The following is a 23,324-nucleotide window of genomic DNA, read 5'->3' as shown; positions in this document are numbered from 1 at the left end:
TTCATTGCAGCACTATCTACAATAGCCAGGTCATGGAAACAACCTAAATGCCCATCGACAGATGAATGGATAAAGAAGATGTGGTACATATATACAATGGAATATTGCTCAGCCATAAGGAGGAACGAAATAGTGCCATTTGCAGAGTCATGGATAGACCTAGAGACTGTCATACAGAGTGAAGTAAGTCAGAAAGAGAAAAACAAATATCGTATAATATCGCTTATATGTGGAATCTAAAAAAAATGGTACAGATGAACTTTCTTGCAAAGCAGAAATAGAGACACAGATGTAGAGAGCAAACTTATGGATACCAAGGGGGAAGGGGGGTGGGATGAATTGGGAGATTGATATTGACATGTATACACTGATGTGTATAAAATTGATGACTAATAAGAACCTGCTGTATAAAAAGATAAATAAAATAAAATTCAAAAATTCAAAAAAAAAATGTCACCTTCTTAGTAAGGCCTTCTCTGTCCTCTTTCTTTAAAAGTACATGCCTCATCCCATGCACTTTAACTCACTTCTCAATTTCAGTTTTCTTCATATCACTCACCATCCGACACACATGTCTCTATTTATTTATCATTTATGTCTTATCCCACTGGAACATCAGCTCCATGAGAGCATGAATTTGGACTGTTTTGCTCATTGGTTTATTTCTAGAGCTTAAAACAGTACCTGGAACACAGTAGGCACTAAAACATTTATTAAATTAATGCTTTGATGAAATATAGAAGAGTATTCTGAGCAAAGAAAATGACATGAACAAAATTCAGAGAAAAGGCTTAGCACATTGGGGAATGCTTATTGGTCTGTTAATTGGTCTTATGTGCCTGGTATGTAGGAAACATAGAGAAGGAGAAATACTGAAAGGCAATTGTGGTCTAATATGAAGACCCTCAGTAATATTCAAAAGATATTTTTCGATTTGCAGTCCATGCAATCTCTGTCACAGCTACTCAGCTCTACCACCATAGCCCAAGAGTAGCCGTAGACCATATGTAAACAGATAAGTGTGACTGTGTTCCCATAAAATTTCATTTACAAAAACAGGTGGCACCGTTTTGGCTCCTGGGCTGTATTTTACCATCCCCTGCTATAGGCAATGAGGATCCATTTAAGATTTTGTACTAATTGGCTCTATTATTTAAAAAAAAAAAAGGCACTTTGGCAGCGGTATGGAAAGTACTGGGAATGGGGAAAAGAGATGAGAGCTGGAGGTAGGGAGAAATTTTAGGAGGCTATGACAGTTAAAAATAAAGACTGTAGGAGCCTCAACTAGTCAAAGAGCTAAGGGAATGACTCAAGAGATGGGTTAAAAGTAATTCTCCAGGATTTGGCACTTGGTTGACTGTAAAGGGATAGGAAGGCATAAAGATGATTCTTTAGATTGGGTGCCTAGATAAATGATGATGCTGTGAATTATAATGAAGCTGGTATGTAGACCAAATGTGTGAATTCAGTTTTTGACACATTGATATATTTTCAGAATAACCAGGATATTATCACCTACTAGTTGAAAATTCAAACCTAAGCTTCAGAATAGTGTCATAGGCATGTAGGGTAAGAAGGAATATTAGGCGATACTTATCTTGAACTCCTCAAAACAATTGTCTAGTCTCTTGATCTCCACTTTTTCAGCTCCCATCATCTCCCCCGAGCCCACTCGAATCAAGCTTTCTTCTCCACCATGTTATCGAAATCAGTCTTGTCAGAGTCATTGATGAACAACTTCCATGTTGTCAAATGCAAATTTTCAGTTCTCATGGTACTTGATCTGTCAGCATTATTGACACAATTAATTTATCCATTTTCCTTGTAACATTTTCTTCACTTGGTGAAGGAGCCATCTTCTCCTGGCTATCTTCTTACCTTTTTTTCCATCTCCTTTACTGGATTATCTTGTTTTCATACCCTCAATTACTGGAGTACCTTTCGGCTTACTCTTTAGATTTCTTCTAATGTCAACACTTGCTCCCTAGGTGATCACACCTTACCTCGTGGCTCTCCCCTGAATTCTAGAGCTATATATCTAGCTCCCTTTGAGCTAGATGTACGTTTACAGACATTTTAAACTGAACATGTCCAATATCAAACTCTGTCTTTCCCTCTTACCCTGCTCTCTACCCTAAGGAGAAAGTCCTGCTCAATACCTGCATTTGCCATCTCAGTGAAAGACAGCACTGTTTATCCAGTTTGCTCAGACCTTTAGAAAACTTGGAATCTTTGATTCCTCCCTATCACATACACCTCACTGCCCATCTTATCAACCTTCAGAATATGTCTAGAATCTGACCAGTTATCACCATGTGCATCACGAGGGCCCTGGCCCAAGTAACTGTAAGTTCTCACTTCCCGTGCTCCCCATGTGGTGTTTTCTCCATACGACAGCAAGAATAATCTTTTATATTATAAATCAGATCATATCCATGTGCTCACATATATCCAGTGCCTACTCATCTAGCTTAGAGCAAAATTCAGGTTCTTAACGTAGCCACTGAGGCCCTGTGTTACCTGGTTGCCTCTTTGACGACACATCTCTTTTACTCTCCTGCAGCCTTGCTTGCCTTTGTTGTGGTTCCTTTTCAAAAATGCCAAGCCCACTTGGCATTACAATGGCGCTTTCATTGCCATTGGCCCGGGTTCGATCCCTGGTTGATCCCTGGTTGGGGAACTAAGATCCCGCAAGTCGGGCGGCATGGCCAAAAAATAAATGCCAAGCCCACTCCTGTTTTGGTGGCTTTGTGTATTACGTTGCCTCTGCCTGAACCACTTTCCCCCAGATAATGCTTTGTTCATTCCATTTTTTTCATTCAGGTCTCTGCTCACATGTCACCTCCTCAGAGTGGACTTCCCCGGACACACTCTCTAAAATAACACTGCCCAACCCCCATCATTCTCTATCCATTTATCCTTTTTTTTTAGCATAATACTTGCCACCATTTGACACAGTACATATATTAGTTTGTTTATGTTATGTCTCCATAGCTACAGTTCTGTGAAGGTGGGGGCTTTGTGTGTCGTTCATTTGGTAACCTCAGCATTTAGAACATTTAGTTAGAAATCAATAAATATTGGTTGAAAGAATGAGTAGATATAAAGATATCGAGAAAAGAGGCATCAGTGAAAAAGCCTGGGAAAAACAGAGAGGTAGTCTGAGGAGAAAGAGGAGAGTGTAAGGCCATTTCAGCCAGAAGGGCACAGCAAAATCCAATGGGTAGGTGCTCCAATGGGGCTACTAACATCTCGTATTTTAGGAAGGGGGCTTATCTCTCCACAAGAGAACTGGTGGCTGAATGTCATCTGCTGACTAAGAGTTGTTAATGCTCTAATTTTCTACATTTTTACAATTAAGCACATTGAGTTTTTACTGTTATAGCTTTACAAAAGAAGTCCATATGGACATCCTGTCACTGATTGTATCTTGGATATTCAATTTAAAAATCTATCTTATAATTTATTGTGTATCATTAGTGATGAATATAAAATTTTATTATGAAATCAGTAGGGTCAGTACAGCATATTCCATACTTAAAATTAAGTAAATAGAGTACAATTAAATCCTAAGAATTTACTAAATAATATTTTTAAAATAAATGACTATCAGTAATATTACAAGAATTAGTTTTAGCTTAAAAATTAACCCTTAAAGGTATTAAGTGTATACCTGTTTGTTAGAAGTAATAATACAAAATGGAGATGATCAGAGAATAGTTCTATTTGTGTCTTGTGAGATTTGTTAAACATGAGACCTTTGACTTGCCCTCCACTACCTCAGAAATCCCAGGGGCTGTGATCTGAAGATAAGTTAGGTTTCTTTTTTCCTCTTTCAGCATGTCTTCTACCATAATACATTCCACAGATGCTGATAGCATCAGCTTTAGAGCCATTTATAAGAAAATGTTTAGCTACAGTTAGTAGAACATAATTGCTGGACATTTATTTCTTGATGTATTTGTTAAGAGAAAAAGCTTAAATTAGGATGATTTGATAGTTTTATTTTCTTCATTTATGCTTCCTATTTTCAAACAAACTTAAATAATTCAGAATTTTTAAAATGCTAAAAGAAAGTAAAATTAAAATCTTACCCTTTTCTATCCATACTTTGCACATTTCTGGCATATGTACTTCCCTCCCTCCCTTCTTTCCTTCCTCTTTACCTCCCTCCCTCCTCTTTATCTCTCTTCATTCTCCCTCTGTCTTTCTCTCTCCCCCTCTTTTTTCTTCCTTCTCTCTCTTCCTCTCCCTCTCTCTCTCTCTCTCTCTTTCTTTTATTTTTTTGGTCAGTCCCTCTTCCACCCCCCGCCACACACACACTCACAACCACATTAGAGTCAGCTCAAGCTGTCTTACCGCTCTCTTAACAATGTAGAACACTCATACTGTAACTGAACTATATATGTGTTCATCCTTGTTTTTATACATAACTTACAGATTTGTTAACTTAACCCTTTTTAACACTTTTCTTCTTCATGCATCAATAGGTTAAATGATGTACCCATGTACTATTTTTTTTAGCTTTGAACTTTGTGCTCTTTATGTCTACAGTGAACCATTTCTTTTTCGTGTGTTCTTTGAGAAAAATTACTTGAAAAACTGAATATTTTTCTTCTTATGCTACTTACATAGTGGGCAGGAAAAAACAATTTTTAAAGCACTTAGAAAATGTTCCTATCTTCCCAAATTATAAAAATGTACACAGGTCAGCTGTAATTCGTTTTTTGACCTGGTGATCTTATGATATTTTTGTTCATTGTAAAAATGTAGACTGTTCATTAATATATTTATAAATACTGATATTAACTGTTCTCCTCCATACTCATGTATTATACAAATTGTTCCAGAAAAGATTTAAGGTGGGCATTTTATTTATGTCTTCTCTTCTGGCAGTCACAGCTTACCCATTATTTGTATTATTAATGTCCATTATCTCTCCCCAAATTACAATTTCCTTTAAGATAGGAGTCTGGAACAGCAAAAGGTTCAGCGAAGATGTCCAGTCCAAATTTAGAAGTGAAAAATATGTGTTGAAAGCAGGAGAGAACTATAGAGTATTGAGAGTATTCATCATAAAGTGAGGCATGTTGAACTGTACTGTCATTGCTAATAAAAAAATAAATAAATTTGTTTTAAATGTGATAGATATTTGGTAGGAACTATTAAGTCTCAAATATTTTTGTGGTCATATTTACTTTTACAAGTAAATTTTATTAAATTCCCTTAGGATTATGTTAAAAGCTTTTAAGAATGGCCACAATCAGTGAATTACCTGTTGACTTTAAGAATCAGACAAGTTGAGTCTCTAATTTGGGTTTGTTATCAGGGGCCACATTAATGATAATAATAATAGTAGTAGTAGTAGTAGTAGTGGTAGTAGTAACATCTTTTGTGCATGTAGAATTCTGTATTATCTCATTAGCCACACAACAACCCTGTGTTTTAGAAGAGGCGACTGAGGTAAGTAAGGGCCAGAAAAATTAAATTAAAAGCACGTGACCAGTAAGTTGAATAGACAAGACGCAAACCCAGTTATTCTCTTTACTGTATTAGATTGAGATAGATTATCTATTTGTTCATTTGTAATCCATGATTTTTCTTTATTTTGAATTTAAAATGCAAGTTTAATATCTAAAACCATACAGTATTTATTTGATCTGTCTGGAAGCATTATAGATTATTTTTTCTTCTCCAATTTAAAAATTGCTGTTAACATTTCTTTTACTAAAGGAAGAAAATAGCATTTTACCTACTCGATAAGGAGAAACTAAATATCAATTTGAATACTTTCAGATATGCAGTCCATTTAAAATGGCTTATAGGTTCAGTTCAACTCTAATAACTTTCTAAAAGATTTTCTCATTTATGGGCTAACAAAATAAATACTTGCAAGTTAATATGTATCAGAACATGTACTTTTTAAAAATATATATTGTTCATCAACTCTTTTTTTTGTTCATTAAGAAAGTTTACTTTGGATTTTTTCCTTCATAAAATATAGTTTTTCCAATGTAAAAAGCTAAAATTTTGCTTTCACATCTTTTTTTACCATCAGTATCCCCAAAACAGTATACATTAAATTAGTTACCTTGCTATTGTGCTTATGTTTGACTTGTCAGGATTTCATATTTTAGTAAAAATAAAATAAAAATTTAACTTTAGTTCTGAAGTAGCATCTTGGTTTTTATTTCAGGTTTTATTATCTTGTTTCTTTGGATTAATAGACTAGTATTTGGCATGATTATCCAGGTATTGTTGAAGTGATGGTTTTAATTCAATGGATAGAATTGGTGACTATTAGAAGGTGAATCATACAGCCTTGCTGCAGAGGCCATTCATATCAATGGGGATCATACCTTAGAAAAGAAAACTAAAGCATATGTGTGGTCACAACCAGTCCTTGTCATTATGCCATGAAAGCCTTGGGATTTGTGATCAAAGCAATGGGCTTATCCTGAACTGTGGTATAACCTCTGGTTGAACCTTTCAAATTTTTATTTTAGGAGATGATACACTACATTTTGACCATGTTACTTACCTCTAAGACCTGATGGCCTAATTAAGTGATAGTGATTAAAATTATTGTCAGCAAGTCAGAAGAAAATGTGAATTATAAATATCTCTGTCCTCTGTCAGTGTTGTTTACTTACCATTTTCCACTGATGTTTTAAAGAATTGCTGAACATGTGTTTTTTATCCAGAGCTGAATGTTCTGTTCTGATGAATATAAAACATACTTCACTTTGTAAATGTACATTAGAAGTATTAGAAAGACATCATCTTTGACTCTATCACTAAATTTCATCTGTCAAAGGAGATAATTCTGAACTATAATATTTGGTGTTATATCAAGGCATAGTTCTTAGAAAGATGCTTTTAGGATTAAGACGGAATTCTGCTTATAACTTGAATGTCACTATCATCCATAGTAAAATTCAGGCAGTATATATACTTATTTATCTTTTTGGTTACATGTTGGTGTACCTCAGTTGAGTTCAGTATGTTTATTTTATGTTAAGAGGGTATTCAACTCCCATCAACTGATTTACTTATGTAGATTTCCTTCCAATGAGATTGTAATATGGTTTAAGTATATGTACTCACTCCTTTACTTAATTGTCCTTATTTGATGATGTCCTTTATACTATATTAGATTCTTTGTAATCTTTCTCTTCAGTGTTAATTTATTGGGAACATTTGTCCTACTTTAAATTATCTCCTACTCCATGTATATAGTCCTCTCTAAACCAACTAAATAGTTCTTCATTGATCACTGGAAACACATGATATATGCAAGTTTCCATCTCTGTACCTCTTCTTAAGATATTCCCCTTGACAGGACTGTTCTTGTCTTTCCCCTCTGCTAATATTTATCTTTGACTTTAAGTACCATTCTTCAATCATTCATTCAACAGATTTTTACTGAATATCTAACATGTGTCACTCACTATGTCTAGGCTTTGGAGGTGTAGCAGTGAACAAGATACTTAAAGTCCTTTATCTCCTGGAGCCGTCAATTTAGAGGGAGCAATACAGTTTGATGAGTGTTATATTAGGGAAGTACAATGTATTATGTTCTTCTCCCTAAAGCTTTCTCTGACCACCCGAACTTTTAGACATCCTTTTCTCTTTTGAATTTCTAGAGTACTATTTGTGCCTACAACCAATTTCCTCCTAAAAAATGTATCCTTTCACTGTTAGATCTGTGATATGATCTGTAGAGGGGAAGTGGCACTCACGTCTCCATATCCCAGATCCTAACACAGTTCTTTGCAGAGTAAAAATGAAATAAATGCTTTTTGTGATTATGATATGTTATATCACTCTTCATACCTACCTAAAGCTTATATCAAATAATCAATTAAATAATGGGAACTTAAAAAAGTTTTGTACTGCTCATACTGAATTCTCTCTACCATTTTGTCTCCTAGAAATAACTGTCAGTGAGTATATTGGTAACTTTTTATCACTGAAATACAGTTGACTCTTGAACAACATGGTTTTGAACTGCACAGGTCCACTTATGTGTGGATTTTTTTAAATAGTAAATACTGTAGTAGTACCCTGTCCAAGGTTGGTTGAATACATGGATTTGGAACCACCCATGTGGGATACAGAGGAACTGCAGATAAGGAGTGCCAACTATAAATAACACTCAGATTTTTGACTGAGAGTAGGCACCCTAACCCCAGTGTTGTTCACATGTCAACTGTATGTATAAATTCATAACCACCAACTCAAGTATATAAGAAATGTCCTAATTTGAATTCAAATCTTCTTTATATTATGCTAGTAGGAAGTTCTTTCACAGTCATTAGATGGGTAGGGCAGAGACCTCCTTTTCCCAGGGCTTGAATGAGATCCAGGCTTATGTGGTACCTAGAAAATTGGCTCTCACATCTTCAGTTCATCTTGTTCACTAGTAATATCTTCATTGTCTAGGACACATGGTCTTTTAGAAGCTGGCAGCTCTGCTGATTATCTAAGCTTGAGTTAAGAAATATTTGCTGATGCCAAAAACCCTGGTGCCAAGGGACTGTCTTCTGTAAGTGCACCATCATGAAGCCATTGTGTAGAGGTGGGCAAATTGTTCTCTATGTAAGGGTGCTTGACTGAAGGAAAGGAGAAGCAAAAATCCAACCTGTACTGCACTTACCAAACTGAGTTCTCTTGGGGCTGAATTAGCCCAGAAGGATTGCTTTTTTCTAATTCATACAGAGGCACTATGTGGACAAGTAGGGACCTTGATGACCACTTACCATCCCCTAGGTTCCAGCCTAACCTCTTCATCCCCTCCCCTTGCCCTCAGGCTAAAGAAAACTGACTACAGATTTTGAGAAACTTGGTTCCCTAGAGGAAAAACTCTTCTTTGGTTTCTGTCTTTTTAAAAATATTAACCTTTGACACTGCTTCTCCTAGACGTTTTACATAATCTCCCATTTGCTTAGACTTTCACAAAGGACAGAAAAAGAGGATGTCTTCAGGAGGTCTCTGCTCTGGACCTTGCAAATGTTCTGGAAATGCCTGACAACTCTCTTGAAATTGGAGAAGTGTATGGGGTGGGAGGTTGGGAGGTAAAAAATAAAGAAGCAAAACATAAAATTCCTATCTCGATAAATTTCAAGTGAAATATTAAGCTTAATTTTTAATTAATAAAGTTTAAAATCTTAATTTTGAAATATTTTTATAGTGTCCACTCTACAAAATTATAGGGTATCTATCTTTAATAGGAAATTACAAATAAAATCTGTGGTAATTATGGAAATTGATGAATTATTACCTCCCTCCCAGCATTACAGAAATTATGCAACTGAATGTTTAACATGGTCCAGTAAGATTTAAAAATTGCTTTCTTCGTATCTTTTATTACAAATTTCTTGTTTATTTTATGTGTAATTTTGCTCCATTTAATTTTGAGTTAAATTAACTGAATTTATATTTAGAGTAAGCTGTCAATATTAAAATAAAATAAATTCATAATAAATTTATGTGTTTAAATAAAGTAGGCCACGAACAAAATATATTTCTGTTAATTGAATTTATTTATTTATTAATTAATATATTTATTTATTTATTTATTTATGGCTGTGTTGGGTCTTCATCTGCTGTCTAGGCATGGCCTCAAGAAAGAGTATATTTTTTGCATATTTTTACTATGCAATATATATCTCTGATTTATAATGCAGATGACTGATCTCCCAAAACTTGGGAGAAACCTAGCATCTAAAATTCAGCCATTATAATTGTTTTGATTCCTAGGAGAATTATATAGAAGCATAATGAGTATAACAGGCAGAAGAAGGACAACATCCTCTAATTGTGAGAGCATTAGGGTGAGGGTACGGGTGGGCAGGTATTATTGAAATTTAAAGAATAAGTAATTAATTAAACCAAAATGCTGCTTTTGATTTTGAATACACAAGGAAGGCATGGTCCTCCATTACTATTGTAGAACAAGACTTGGCAATAGTAACATTCCTCTTTACTAGCACAAGTAATATGGAGTGAAAGTAAGACATTTTGGGAAATTTTCTCAAAGTTGGAATTTATTGAATGCATACTTCAGCAAATTGATAGTTATAAAGTGACATATTTATATACGGGTAAATAATAATTATAGCATATTTAAAAAATTCTTCCTATATGTGTAGTATATATACATATATACATATATAAATAAAATATTTTTTTCAGGAGAACCAGTTGTTTTCTTATGATGGAAGAATGAAAAGGTTTTGTTTACTTTTTTAAAAAAATTGCTTAGAATATATGTTAAAAACATATTTTAAATGTTTAACACTGTATATATTATGTAATAGAACCCATGCTTTTTTGATGATTATGGACACAGGCTTTAGAGTTAAAGAAATCTTGATCTAAGTTCCAAATTTATCATAAATCAGCTACATAACCTTGGGCATATTACTTAACTTCTTTGAGCCTTAGTTAATTTTTTAAATAGAGATGATACCTTACCTTGTAAAGTTGTTGTGAAGATTAAGTGTGATAAGTTGTTGTGAAGATTAAATGTGATGTTTATTAAGAGTTTATTTTAGTACTTGACTCATCTCATGCAGTAAGTTATTTAACTAAAACAAATTGAATATAGCTTTTTGTTGCATAAAATATGTCTTTTGTCAATTAGACTTATATGCATCATTTTGGAGAAAAGATTCTTAAAATTGTTGTATGAACATTGCATCATTTCATTTATGGTTAAACTTAATTAAACTTATTAAATTAAACTTATGTTAAACTTAACAGGATCTTCCTTTTAAAAAAATTAATTTTGTTCAGTTTAAATGTTTTGCAAGTCAATGATCAGGTGGTTGTCAGGCATTTGGAGGACAAGCTCATTTCTACTCTGCTTAGTTAATTATTGTGATTGTAAACAAAGGATGTACGATTCAAAGTCAAGGAACATTTCACATGGATGATGGAGGTGATAATAGCTTAATTCCTGCTGAATTTTTTTTCTTTGCTCTAGTGAGTTCATACTGACCTTGTCCAAAATCTGATGACCTCCCTATTTCACTCAACCATTTGGAAAGCCGGGCCTGCCATAGCTGGCCCTGAGGGGGTATCTGAAAGACCACTGAGTCACTGACCCATGTCAAGACTGGATTTCAAGTCTGATCTATGGGACCTCTGAAATAGTTATACATGGGGCTTATTGTACACAAAAACCTAACTGGCTGCATTTTTCTGCTTATTAAGTATCCTGTTAAAGCGTATTTTAAATGTCCTTATTAAAGTCATGTTTATATTACTTAGTTTCTCATGCAGGTCATTTTCTAGACTGATTATAAATTTTGATCTTTTATAAGAGTTAGTACCTTAAAACTAAACTTGAATGTTTTGAAATGTGAGCGAAACATACTGTTACACCATGGCCAAATGCAATGAATATCTTCCTGGTTGGTGATGGACCAAAGCATTTTAATGCTTATAAAGATTTTGGGTTTTTTCTGGCAAAAATTCCATATACCTCAAAAAAATCTAGTTTAAGCTGTTGTTGTTATTACAGCATGTTAAACTCTGTTTATATGTTGTCAAACCTCAAATATTACTCAAATGTTGGTATATAAGAGTCTTGAGTTTGTAAGACTTGTCCTAAAGGAAAGCATGTGACCACCCAGTAAGGTGTTATTTAAATCTGGTTGGATGGGATCTGTCTACCTTAATAGAACTTTGTGATAAGGCTATGATATGAAAAGAGAAAAAAATTTTCCTATGTTTATTTTGTTGTTCTGCACAATAGGAAATGATCAGCCCTTTTATGAATACCTAGTCAGTATTCTACAATTTATAATATGACATTGTCTTTTATTTTTGTATAGGAGTTGATCCCTGAATTTTATTATCTCCCTGAGATGTTTGTCAACTTCAATAATTATAATCTTGGAGTGATGGATGATGGGACAGTAGTGTCTGATGTTGAACTTCCTCCTTGGGCCAAAACCTCAGAAGAATTTGTTCGCATAAACAGATTGGTAAGATAGTAATCATCTACTCTGTCTGTCATGAGCCTTTTCTCAAAGTATCTTTCATGTGTTGGTATAATCATTAACTCTTGCTCTTCTGGGCAAAACTGTAGTTGATAGGGATAACTGAAAGTGATGTAATAGTTCATGAATCTCCATATATACTTTATAAAATCTTATTGACATGAAAGGTATAATGGTGTCTTTTATTCTTTTATGCAGAATTTAGGTTACTTTTATATGAACATGATGATTCAAGATTATAAGTGAATTTCTTGTAGAATTCTATGCTTTTTCAAATATGAGTTTCTTGTACTAGGAGAAGAACATAATTCTGTGTTCAGGTTGGAAGGCCATTGTACATTTTGATAATAGAAACAAGATTTTCAAATTATGTGCTGTATCTGTCTTTTGAAGGAAATTTTCATCTAATATTTAGAATATGAAAACTTAAAAACTGAAAAGTGCAATAATCATTGTGCTTACAAACAACTCCTCAGAATCCTCTCCCGTGGACTCTTTAATGTCCTCTGTTGTATGGGTTCTGGATTACTTTATGAAAAAATAATTTGACTTTACCTTTTTACCTTTAACTTTCATAAATGCTTGGAATCAGGGAGCTTTATTCTCAGTTTTTTAAAGTAGTTTCTTTATCATACTTCATATTTCATATTAAAAATGAAACCTGGGGCTTCCCTGGTGGCACAGTGGTTAAGAATCCACCTGACAATGCAGGGAACACGGGTTCGATCCCTGGCCTGGGAAGATCCCACATGCTGCAGAGCAACTAAGCCATGCGCCATGACTACTTAGCCTGCGCTCTAGGGTCCACAAGCCACAACTACTGAGCCCAAGTACCACAACTGCTGAAGCCTGCACACCTAGAGCCCGTGGTCCGCAACAAGAGAAGCCATGACAATGAGAAGCCCTCGCACCACAACGAAGAGTAGCCCCCACTCGCCGCAACTAGAGAGAAGCCCGTGCACAGCAACTAAGACCCAACAGCCAAAAAATTAAAAAATAAAACAAACAAATAAATAAATTTATTTAATAAATAAGTAAATAAATAAAATAAAAATGAAACCTAAATTGCATTGTATTTTTAATTTGCACTAAAACAAGGAAAATTATTTCATTTTAGTTTTCTTGGTATGCTTACCTTTTCTACCAACAATTATATTTTAATCCTGTACAGTATTCTAGATCCTAATTGTAATCCCATTATTACTGAAAATTCATATTTTACGTATACTGGAAGCAGTGCAGTGGGAGTGGAAAGAGCATAGGCTTTGAAGTTAGACCAGTTTTCCTAATTGTGGATAACTCAGATTGCTGGTTATGGGACCTTAGGCAATTTAACCTTTCTGAGCCTTGATTTCCTCATTGTAATTTGAAAATTATTTGTGTAAAACTGTAATTATGTATGTAAAATGCCTAGAATTTTCTCTGGCTTACAGGAGGCCTTCAGGCAATAGCACCTAACATTATTCTATCACAGTCTTAAGGTACATGTTGCATTTTGGTTTACTGCATGTATTTTTCAAGTTTTTTAAGTTAACTGTAATTAAAATGAGAGCCCAGGACAAAGCTTAGCTCTGAAAGATGTTAAAGGAGATGTCAAACTTTTAAATGTGACAGTTATCTATGGTCGTGCATTTTTTTTTTTTTTTTATCTCCAGGGGTATGTAGATGTCAATAGAAGGTCTAGTCATTCTGCAGTTTTTTGGGGTTTTTTTTGTTATTTGCTTTCAGTAATTTTCTGTGCTTTTAAAACACATTTATTGAGGTATAATTTACATACCATAAAATCCACCTTTTTAAAAGTGCTCGATTCAATGAGTTTTAATAAATGTATACAGTTATGTAACCATCAGCACAATCGGCTCACCTCACTCCAAAAAGTTTCCTTGTATCTGTTTGCTCCCAGTCGTGGTTCCAGGCAACCGCTGATTCTGCCTCTTTAGTTTTGCTTTTTCTAGAAATTTTATATAGATGGAATCCTGCCGTATGTAGTCTTTTTGTACCTGACTCTTTCACTTAGCATGATGTTCTTGAGATCTCCATATTGTGCACATATGAGTAATTTCTTTGTGTTGCTGCATAGTATTCCATTGTATAGATATAACACCTTTTGTTTATTTACCAGTAAACAAGGCTCTTAAGAATGTTTGCATATGTCTTAGGGTGGATATCTGTTTTCATTTCTCTTGGATAGACTCCTAGGAGTTTAATTGCTGAGTCATTCGATAAGAATACATTTACCATTTTGCATTCCCACCAACAGTATGTGAAGTTTCAATTTGCCATATCCTTGCAAAGACTTGGTATTGTCAATCTTCTTTATTTTAGCTCTTCCAATGATTCATTGTGATTTTAATTTGTATTTCCCTAATGACTAATGATGTTGACCATCTTTTCACAGGCTTATTTCCTACTCTTAATATGTTCTTTGGTGAGCTATCTATTCAAATCTTTTGCCTGTTTTTTAATTGGGTTGTATGTCTTTTTATTATTTAGTTGTAAGACATCTTTATATATCCTCCATAAAAATCCTTTGTCCAACATATGTTTTGCAGATATTTTCCTCCTAGTTTGTGGCTTGTCTTTTCCTTTTTAATGGTTCCTTCTGAATCACCATTTTTTTTTTTTTGAGAATTATGTTTTATTCAGTGGACTTTCTAAGTACTTCAAGCCCAGGTAGTTGGAACATCAAAAGGTTACTGTTAATTAAGGAAAACCAGGTATCTGAAATTAATGAATTTAGTGCTTCTCTGTGTATGGGAAGATGCAAGAATCTGGGCTCTTTGAAGTCATTCCTTTGATATACACCTTAGCTGTCTGGGGCCAGTATCCTGTTCTTTCCCTCCTGAGTCCCCGGGGGTGCACCGTTGGGGGTGGCTGCAGTGCCTGAGGGCTTTACTGTGGGGCGACAGTGTATGGCAGGCTGAATCACCATTGTGAATAAATGTTTTTGCTATTAGGTAGATGTAAAATAATATTTATATAATATTTGAAAGGTATAAATAATCATCCCCATTCTTGAGGAATATATTTTTTAAAAAATTAAAACCATGTTCTGATCATTTTATTATTGAAGCATTTTTTCTCAATTTATACTTTTAAGTCTCAAGGGAACCAACTCTCTATTAATCATTACCATATTTAAGTATTGTTAAAAATACAAAGACATTTGTTAATGTGTTTGCTTTAAAAGATGTCTAAGAGGCAGAAACATTTGAGTAAGTTATATTTAAAGCTCTTCAACAATATTTTGACAATTAAGAAAATGTAACTATATAAAGTAACATAAGCCACTCTCCTGATAGTACCCCCATCCCTACTTTCAGTACCCTCTCCAGAAGAGCCAGGTCTATTTGGAACAAGTCTCACAAGGGCACCAAGGAAAAGAAGGTGGCAACTTACCAAATTGTTTTCCAATAAGATTTTGGTTTTGCCTGCTCATGCTCTAAACTTATGTATGACTATGAAATGTTAAACAGTAGTATTTTATAATACTAACTGCACATTTAATGTAACTTATTATTGAGTTATTAAACATTTGTCCCAGTGATTCCTCTTTCTCTGAGTTTTACAGATGTCTTCATAGTTTAGCTTCTGAATAAGCTTATATTCTTAACAGAACTCATAAAAATTTACTGCAAGTTAAATGCAAACATTTTACAGTCAAATATTTACATCTCTGATAATTTGAACTCATAATTAGGAAAATACTTGATTTTACTTACATGTGCCTTTTGGAAAGAATTTAATAACTCATTCATTCATTGAAAAATATTTATTATACACCTATGATGAACAAAGCTTTCCTGTGGTGCAGTTCATATTGATTCGGTTTAAATTTTCCTGTTAACTTTCTGTAAGTGACTAAATTACTAGTATGGTATTTTATGCAGGTTAGCCTGTTATCACATAAGGGTTTTATCGCCCTCCTCTTTTTGGTTTACCTCTTCAAGTCCACAGATTTTATGCAATGATTGTGGCTCATGAAATGCATACTACTTTGATCTGTGACCTTTTTGTGGTGCTAATCGGGTTCCTGATATCATTATACCTTGCTCATTAATCATATTTCCTGCAGCCCGTCAGGCAGCCAGACAGCACAAGTCCCTGTTTTCAGCCCTCTGTTGGCAGGTTTCTGCTTTTCCAGATTATTACAGACGATACTTTGGCTTCTCATAGCCAGAGCCACATCAAGCTGTGTGTTACAATTAAAGTCAGATGGTCCTCAGGTTGAACAGGGATATAGTGTTGCAGCTGTCTCTCTTCCTGGAACAAACCAGCACCAAGAACAGATGATCTATAGGACAGTGAATAATAACAGATTGTACAGTACTCCATTGGTAGCAGGGGATCATAGATTTAATGAACTGACATACTCATTTTAAGATACTCAGCATGTCTTTTTTAAGTATTTGGTTGCCCAAGTATTATTTCAAGGGAATAGAATATTTTTAGGAGCATGATTTTGATGGTGGACAGTAACGCTACATTTTCTTTGTGTTAGAGGACTGTAAGTGCTACCTTATCTATAACTATTTTACTCCCTAAGCTTTCTGCAGGTAGTGAAGATGTAAATAAGGATTTGTGAGTTGGCCTTAAGTGTTGAATTTATATACAGAAGATAATATCCTGTGTATTTTAGAAAGAAAAACTTTCATAGGTCTGATTATTCTTTCAGGTATATAAATTAAATTTTCTTTGTTCTGAAGAGTTGGAATCAGGGTAAAACCAAAGCAGTCTTAACTACATCCAAGAGATTGGCCTGTTTTATTTAATACTTCCTAGACCAGAAAAAAAGTTATTCCAAATACTGCTTCAGAAATATAAATGAGAAACAGGCTCTCATACTTCCAAATAGTATGAAAATGTGTGAATTCAGACTGCTCATCATTATCTCATGATATAAGGTCGATGTTATGGACCTATATTATACTGCCTCTTACAACCTTTGAGTTTTAAGTTGAATAAGAGACAAAGAAAATCATACTCTCAGCAGTAATATTATTTGTAAAAGTTTATAAAAGTTGGTGAAGTGGAGCATTTTGTTTTTGCTGCAGGATGTGTAATTTATTCAAGTTATAATAATAATGAAAGTAATTTGTTCATCTAACAGGTACTTACTAAGTTGCCTATCTATGTACCAGCACTGTTAGACTCAGTGAACCAGGCAGACAATACCTCTACTCTTTGGAGGTTCCTTTGTTTTTGATAACTTAGGCTGTTGAAATAGAAAGCTGCTCAGGGCTGAGAGGTGGCATGAATTTAGTAAAGGAAGGCTCCTATTAATGAACTGTCCTGAGGTTACCAGTTAGAGTCACCTTTGCTTTTGTGTATCTTCTGTAGCTTCTCTCTTTCCTACTGTTTCATAAAGGTGACATGGGTTGTCACTTGCTTGAGAAGATAAAGAAAAATTAAATGAGTGTGTTATCTTCTTTCCAGATAATATATGGACAGATTAAAAGTGATTTTTTTATATTGTGGTCTACGAGAAAAATAAAAATTTCAAATTTTATTTCACCACCAACCTCGTCTTTTCCTATCTATTGCTAAAATTTAAATCTCTTCAGCGTAAATCTTCATAGATCTTATATATGTGCATGAACTAGGTCAGTCTTTTCTTTTTCCTTTGAATGGAAAATTTACAATTCTTAAGTGATGAGACTAAGACTCTCTTTTCCCTGATGAAAAAGTGCTATAGATGTACATATAGCAAGACCTGCAGCTTGAGATGGCTGAATTTGTAGTGATATAGCAATTAGATTATTGTAATAGCATATTATGTTCTAAATTACAGTGTTTAGAAACACTGTAAGGTTGAAAGGTTTGCTTGAGGTTTGAAAGGGGTTGCATTTTTTTGACCTGTATTCATATTCTTGTTTCCATTTTCTGAAGAAATGGGATTCAAAACCCTGTTTCTTAAGAGAGCTGACTAAGCAACTTTTTTGGTTTTTTTTTTGGAATACAAATGCCAGAAGCTAACATGCTTTTTTCATACTGTTCCTTTTCCAATTGCCTTTTCATTTTACACATTGATAATGATATGGCCAAGAATGTAAATAGTCATGGTGGTATAGTTGGTGATAATTATTCTCAACTATGGGCGTATCCTTCCCTCCACCTCCCCACTCCCTGCAGTGGCTGGATCTAAAGCCCTGGGGAATGGGGGCAGATATGTATGAATAATTTTAAAAAGCTAAAATTATTATTGTTTGGTTTGCTTTTAGTTCTGTATATCATTTACTGTGAAAATTCTTGTTCTGAATGGCCACCTAAATAAGTGGGAATAAAAAGATGTACTGTATTGATAGATTATTAATTCTCCCCAAATTTGTTTATAAATGCAATATGAAAACCAATCCAGGTCCCAGTAGGTTTGTTTCGTTTTGTTGGAATATAAAAAACTGATTGCAAAGGGTAAAGGGCCAATTATAACCACAACCCTTTCTGAGAACAAGAACAGATTTCAGAGGGACTTGCTTTACTATATATCATGAATTATTTTAAAGCTGTAGTAATTAGGGAAATTAGGAGAAAGAGACTAATCAAAGTGAACAGAGAACCCAGAAACAGACCAGGACATATAAAGAAACTTCATCTATCATAAAGTTGGTATTACAGATCTGTGGGGAAAGGAAGGACTTCTCAATTTAGATGCCAAGATAAATAGTAATTGTGTTGGTTTCCTAGGGCTGCCATAACAAAGTACCACAAACTGGGTGGCTTAAACAACAGGAATATATTGTCTCACAGTCCTGGGAGGCTAGAAGTCTGGAATCAAAGTTCAGCAGGGTTGGTTTCTTTTGAGGGTTGTGAGGGAAGAATTGGTTCCAGGCCTCTTGCTGGCTTGTATTTAGCGGTGCTCTCCTTACGTCTGTTCACATCATCCTCCCTCTATGTGTGTCTATCTCTGTGTCCAAATTTTCCCTTTTTCTAAGGACATCAGTTATATTGGATTAGGGACCCACTCTACTCCAGTATGACCTCATCTTAACATAAGTAATTACATATGTAATGGCCCTATTTCCAAATAAGGTCACATTCTGAGTTACTGGGAAGTTAAGGATTTCAACATATGAATTTGGGGGAATACCATTCAACCCATAACAGATATTAATATGGAAACAAATTAAGTTGTAACCTTATACCATAAACAAAAATTAAAATATATTAAAGCTTTAAAAATAAAGTAAAAAGTGAATGAATGAATAAAAGAACAAACAAAAGGCAAAATTATAAACTTTTAGAAGATAATACAGGAGGAATTCTTTGTGATCTTGGAATAGGGAAAAGTTTTCCAAACAAGAAACAAAAAGTGAAATATGATATATTACATTAATTGACTTTTGGATGTTAAACCAACCTTGCATTCCATGAGTGTATCACCCTTGGATGATATAAATTCTTTTGATCTGTACTGTATATTTTGTTGAGAAATTATTATTTTTTAGGACTTTTTCATCTATATTCATGAGGAATATTGGGTTGTAGTTTTCTCATGATATCTTTGTATGATTTTAATATCAGGATTTATATTGGTCTCATAGAATGAGATAGAGCAAAGTGTTACCTCTTCCTCTATTTTCTGAAAGACCTTGTGAGAGATTGCTATTATTCCTTCTTTAAATGTTTAATTGGATTCACCACTGAAGCTGTCAGGACACTTTATGTGTGTGTGTGGGGGGGGAAGATATTAAATTACTAAAACAATTTTTTACTTGTTATAGGTTTATTCAGATTCTCGATTTTTTTCTTGAATCAGTTTCAGTAGTTTGTGTCTTTCTAGGCATTTGGCCATTTGATCTAAGTTGTCTAATTTATTTGTATAAAGTTGTTCATTGTATGCTTTATAATCATTTTAATGTCTCTAAGGTGGGTAGTGGTATTACCTCATTCATCCCTGATTTTTGGTAGTTTATATCATTTTTTTCCCTTCGTCAGTCTTGCTAACGGTTTGTCAGTTTTGTTGATCTTTTCAAAGAACTGACTTTTCACTTCATTGTTTTTTCTCTGTTGTGTTTCTATTTTTTTCCTTTCATTGGATTTTCACTCTAATATTTATTGTTTCTTTCCTTCTGCTTGCTTTGGATTTGGTTTGCTCTTTTACTGGATCCTTCATTTGGAAAACTAGTTTGTTATATTTTTTTTAATTGAAATATGGTTGATTTATAATGTTGTGTTAATTTCTGCTGTACAGCAAAGTGTTTCAGTTATACATATATATGCATTCTTTTTTTAATATTCTTTTCCATTATGGTTCATCATAGGATACTGAATATAGTTCTCTGTGCTATACAGTAAGGAAACAAGTTTTTTTTGAGTTCTTCCTTCTTTTATTTCTTTCTTTTTTTTTTAATATTTATTTATTTGACTGCACCAGGTCTTAGTTGCAGCACGCGGGATCTTTTTATTTGCAGCATGCAGGCCGTTTTAGTTGTGGCATGTGGCATGCGGTATGCAGGCTCTTTTACTTGTAGCATGCGGGATCTAGTTCGCTGACCAGAGATTGAACCCTTCCCCCCTGCATTGGGAGTGTGGAGCCTTAACCGCTGGACCACCAGGGAAGTCCCTCTTCCTTCTTTTCTAATATTGGCTTTTACACCTATAAATTTCCCTTTATGTACTATTTTTGCTACATCCCATAAGTTTTGATATTTTGTTTGCTTAATTTCATTTCTCACAACATTTTCTAATTTCCCTTGTGATTTTTGACTCATGGGTTTTTCAGAAGTATACTGCTTAGTTTCTAAATATTTGTGAATTTTCCAAATTTCCTTCTGTTTTTTATTTCTAATTTAATCTCATTGTGATTGGAGAATATACTTTGTATGATTTCTGTTGTTTTAAGTGTACTGAGACTTGCTTTATGACCTAGTATGTGGTCTGTGTTAGAGAATTCTTCATTTGCTTTTGAGAAGAATGGGTATTCTTATGTTGTTGAGTGTTCTGTAGGTGTCAGTTGATCAAGTTTTTATGTTTAAGTCTTCTATATCTTTGCTGATTTTGCCTATGTCTATAAACTTTTGCTAGTTAGATGTTGAAGTTCCCAAATATTATTTTCTGTTCTGTTTTGGCTTCCTGTGTTTTTGAATCCTGCTGTTAGGTGCATATATTAATATCCAATGGCTGCTATAACGAATTACCAAAAACTTGGAGGCTTAAAACAATCGCAGTTTATTCTCTCATGGTTCTAGAGGCCGGAGGTCCAAAATCAGTGTTATACTCCCTTTAGATGATCTCTGCCTCTGTCCTCACATTGCCTTCTCCTCTTCTGTCTGTAGTGAAATGTCTTTCCACCTTCTACTTATAAGGATACATGTGATTACATTCAGGGCCCTCCCTCATAATCCAGGATGATGCTTCCATCTCAAAATCCTGAATTTAATCACATTGCAAAGACCCTTTTTCCATATATAACATTTCCAGATTCTAGAGATAGGAATTGATATCTTTTTTTCAAGGTGGGGGCATTTTTCAGCACTATTTTCCTGAACTTCTTTTTCATCATAAATTGTCCCTCTTTGTTTCTAGTACTTTTTTAGTCTGATTTGCCTAATATTAGTATAGCCAATCCAGCTCTCTTGTGGTTACTATTTGCATGGTACATAGATTTCCATTCTTTTACTTTCAACCTATTTTGTCTTTGAATCTAAAGTCTATCTTTTGTAGATAGCATATAGTTGGATCATGTTATTTATCCAGTCTGATAGTCTCTGCTATTTAATGCTATTGTTGATATGATTGGATTCATGTCTGCCATTTTGCTGATTATGTTCTTTAGTCTTTGGTCTTATTGTTTCTCTTTTCTTACTTTAAAATTTTCTTTTATATTAAATAGATATTTCTAGTCTACCATTTTATTTCATTAATTTTTTTTTTTTTTTACTATTTATTTCTTTTAGTTATTTTCTTAGTCATTACTCTAGGGACAAAATGCATCTTAATTTATCACAATCTACTTCAGATTAATATTAGATTAATTCCAGTAAAATATAGTGACTGTTCCAACTCAGCTTCATCCCCTTACCCATATTTTGTGCTCCTTTCATGTATAGTACATCTCTATATGTTATAAACCCACTGTACAGTGTTATAACTATTGTTTTATGCAATCTTAAGAAAGGAGAAAAATGCCTATTAATTTTATTTACTACTCTACCTTGATAGAAACGTTCTGAAATGAATAGAATAGTGCCTGAGATACTCAGCATCATGCAGGAATGAGATAATTCTCATAAAGAAAAACTTCCATACAATTGAAGTTTTTACTTTCAAATTCCAATGTTTTTCACCATTTTCCTTGAAAATAAATCTTTTTGTGAAATGGATTACACATTTCCCTGCCTCTTAAACAGAGAATAGCCTTTTCTGGTATACTCATTGTTAAATATTCAGGTATTTTTCTTGATATCCTAAAAAGTTGAGATACTTAGAGCTTTTTGTTCTTTAGCTAAAATGACCCACATTTTTCTGCCTTCTTTTAGCTTTCCTGTTAGCATTTTAGAGTTCTTACCTGTGCCAGCTGTCATTTTTCTCTGTCAGGGTTTCCAATCTTCTTTTGACCTATTATGTTATTTTATGCATATGTGGCAAGGTAAAAGCTTGAGGGATGCCCTGGTGACCCCCACTATTAAAGTTAAACAAAACTATATTGTAAAGCTCATAACCTTATCCTTACCACTACCACCTCAGAAAACAAAATAAAACAAAACCCTGCAAACAGCTCTTCTCAAAACTCTCATCTTCCTTTAAACTTTTCATAAAAACCCCCTACATACCACCCTATGGCCTTTCTACAACCCATTCTCAATCTGGTTTTGTACACGTGTGACTCACTGGTCATTATTCTCCTTACCCAGTGGACCTTCTATGCCTTTTTTTTTTTTTTAATTAATTTATTTATTTATTTTTGTCTGTGTTGGGTCTTCGTTTCTGTGCGAGGGCTTTCTCTAGTTGCGGCAAGCGGGGGCCACTCTTCATCGCGGTGCGCGGGCCTCTCACTGTCGCGTCCTCTCTTGTTGAGGAGCACAGGCTCCAGACGCGCAGGCTCAGTAGTTGTGGCTCACGGGCCTAGTTGCTCCGCGGCATGTGGGATCTTCCCAGACCAGGGCTCGAACCCATGTCCCCTGCATTGGCAGGCAGATTCTTAACCACTGCACCACCAGGGAAACCCCTTCTATGCCTTTTTGCATATAGAATCCTGGTTTCAGGTGTCAACTGTATCTTTTACAGAGGTGTATCTTAAAAGTGTGTATGGAGAACATAATCTGCATCAGTATCTCCTAAGTTACAGTTAATAAATAAGGCACAATTATTTAT

The 23,324-nt window shown here is 34.4% G+C and overlaps 1 protein-coding gene across 4 annotated transcripts in view; it reads left to right on the top strand.

The window, feature by feature from the left end:
* Positions 1–23,324, top strand: part of LRBA (LPS responsive beige-like anchor protein) — a 736,878-nt gene that overhangs the window by 573,127 nt on the left and 140,427 nt on the right. For all 4 annotated transcript variants that reach the window (XM_082463287.1, XM_082463288.1, XM_082463286.1 and 1 more), the window contains exon 47: positions 11,844–11,996. In XM_082463287.1, the coding sequence (XP_082319413.1) occupies positions 11,844–11,996 (153 nt within the window). The remainder of the gene's footprint in view (positions 1–11,843; positions 11,997–23,324) is intronic.

The sequence above is a fragment of the Balaenoptera physalus genome (genome assembly GCF_965194825.1).
Source record: "Balaenoptera physalus genome assembly, chromosome: 5".
NCBI lineage: Eukaryota > Metazoa > Chordata > Mammalia > Artiodactyla > Balaenopteridae > Balaenoptera > Balaenoptera physalus.
This window is presented reverse-complemented; position numbering and strand designations above follow the sequence as displayed.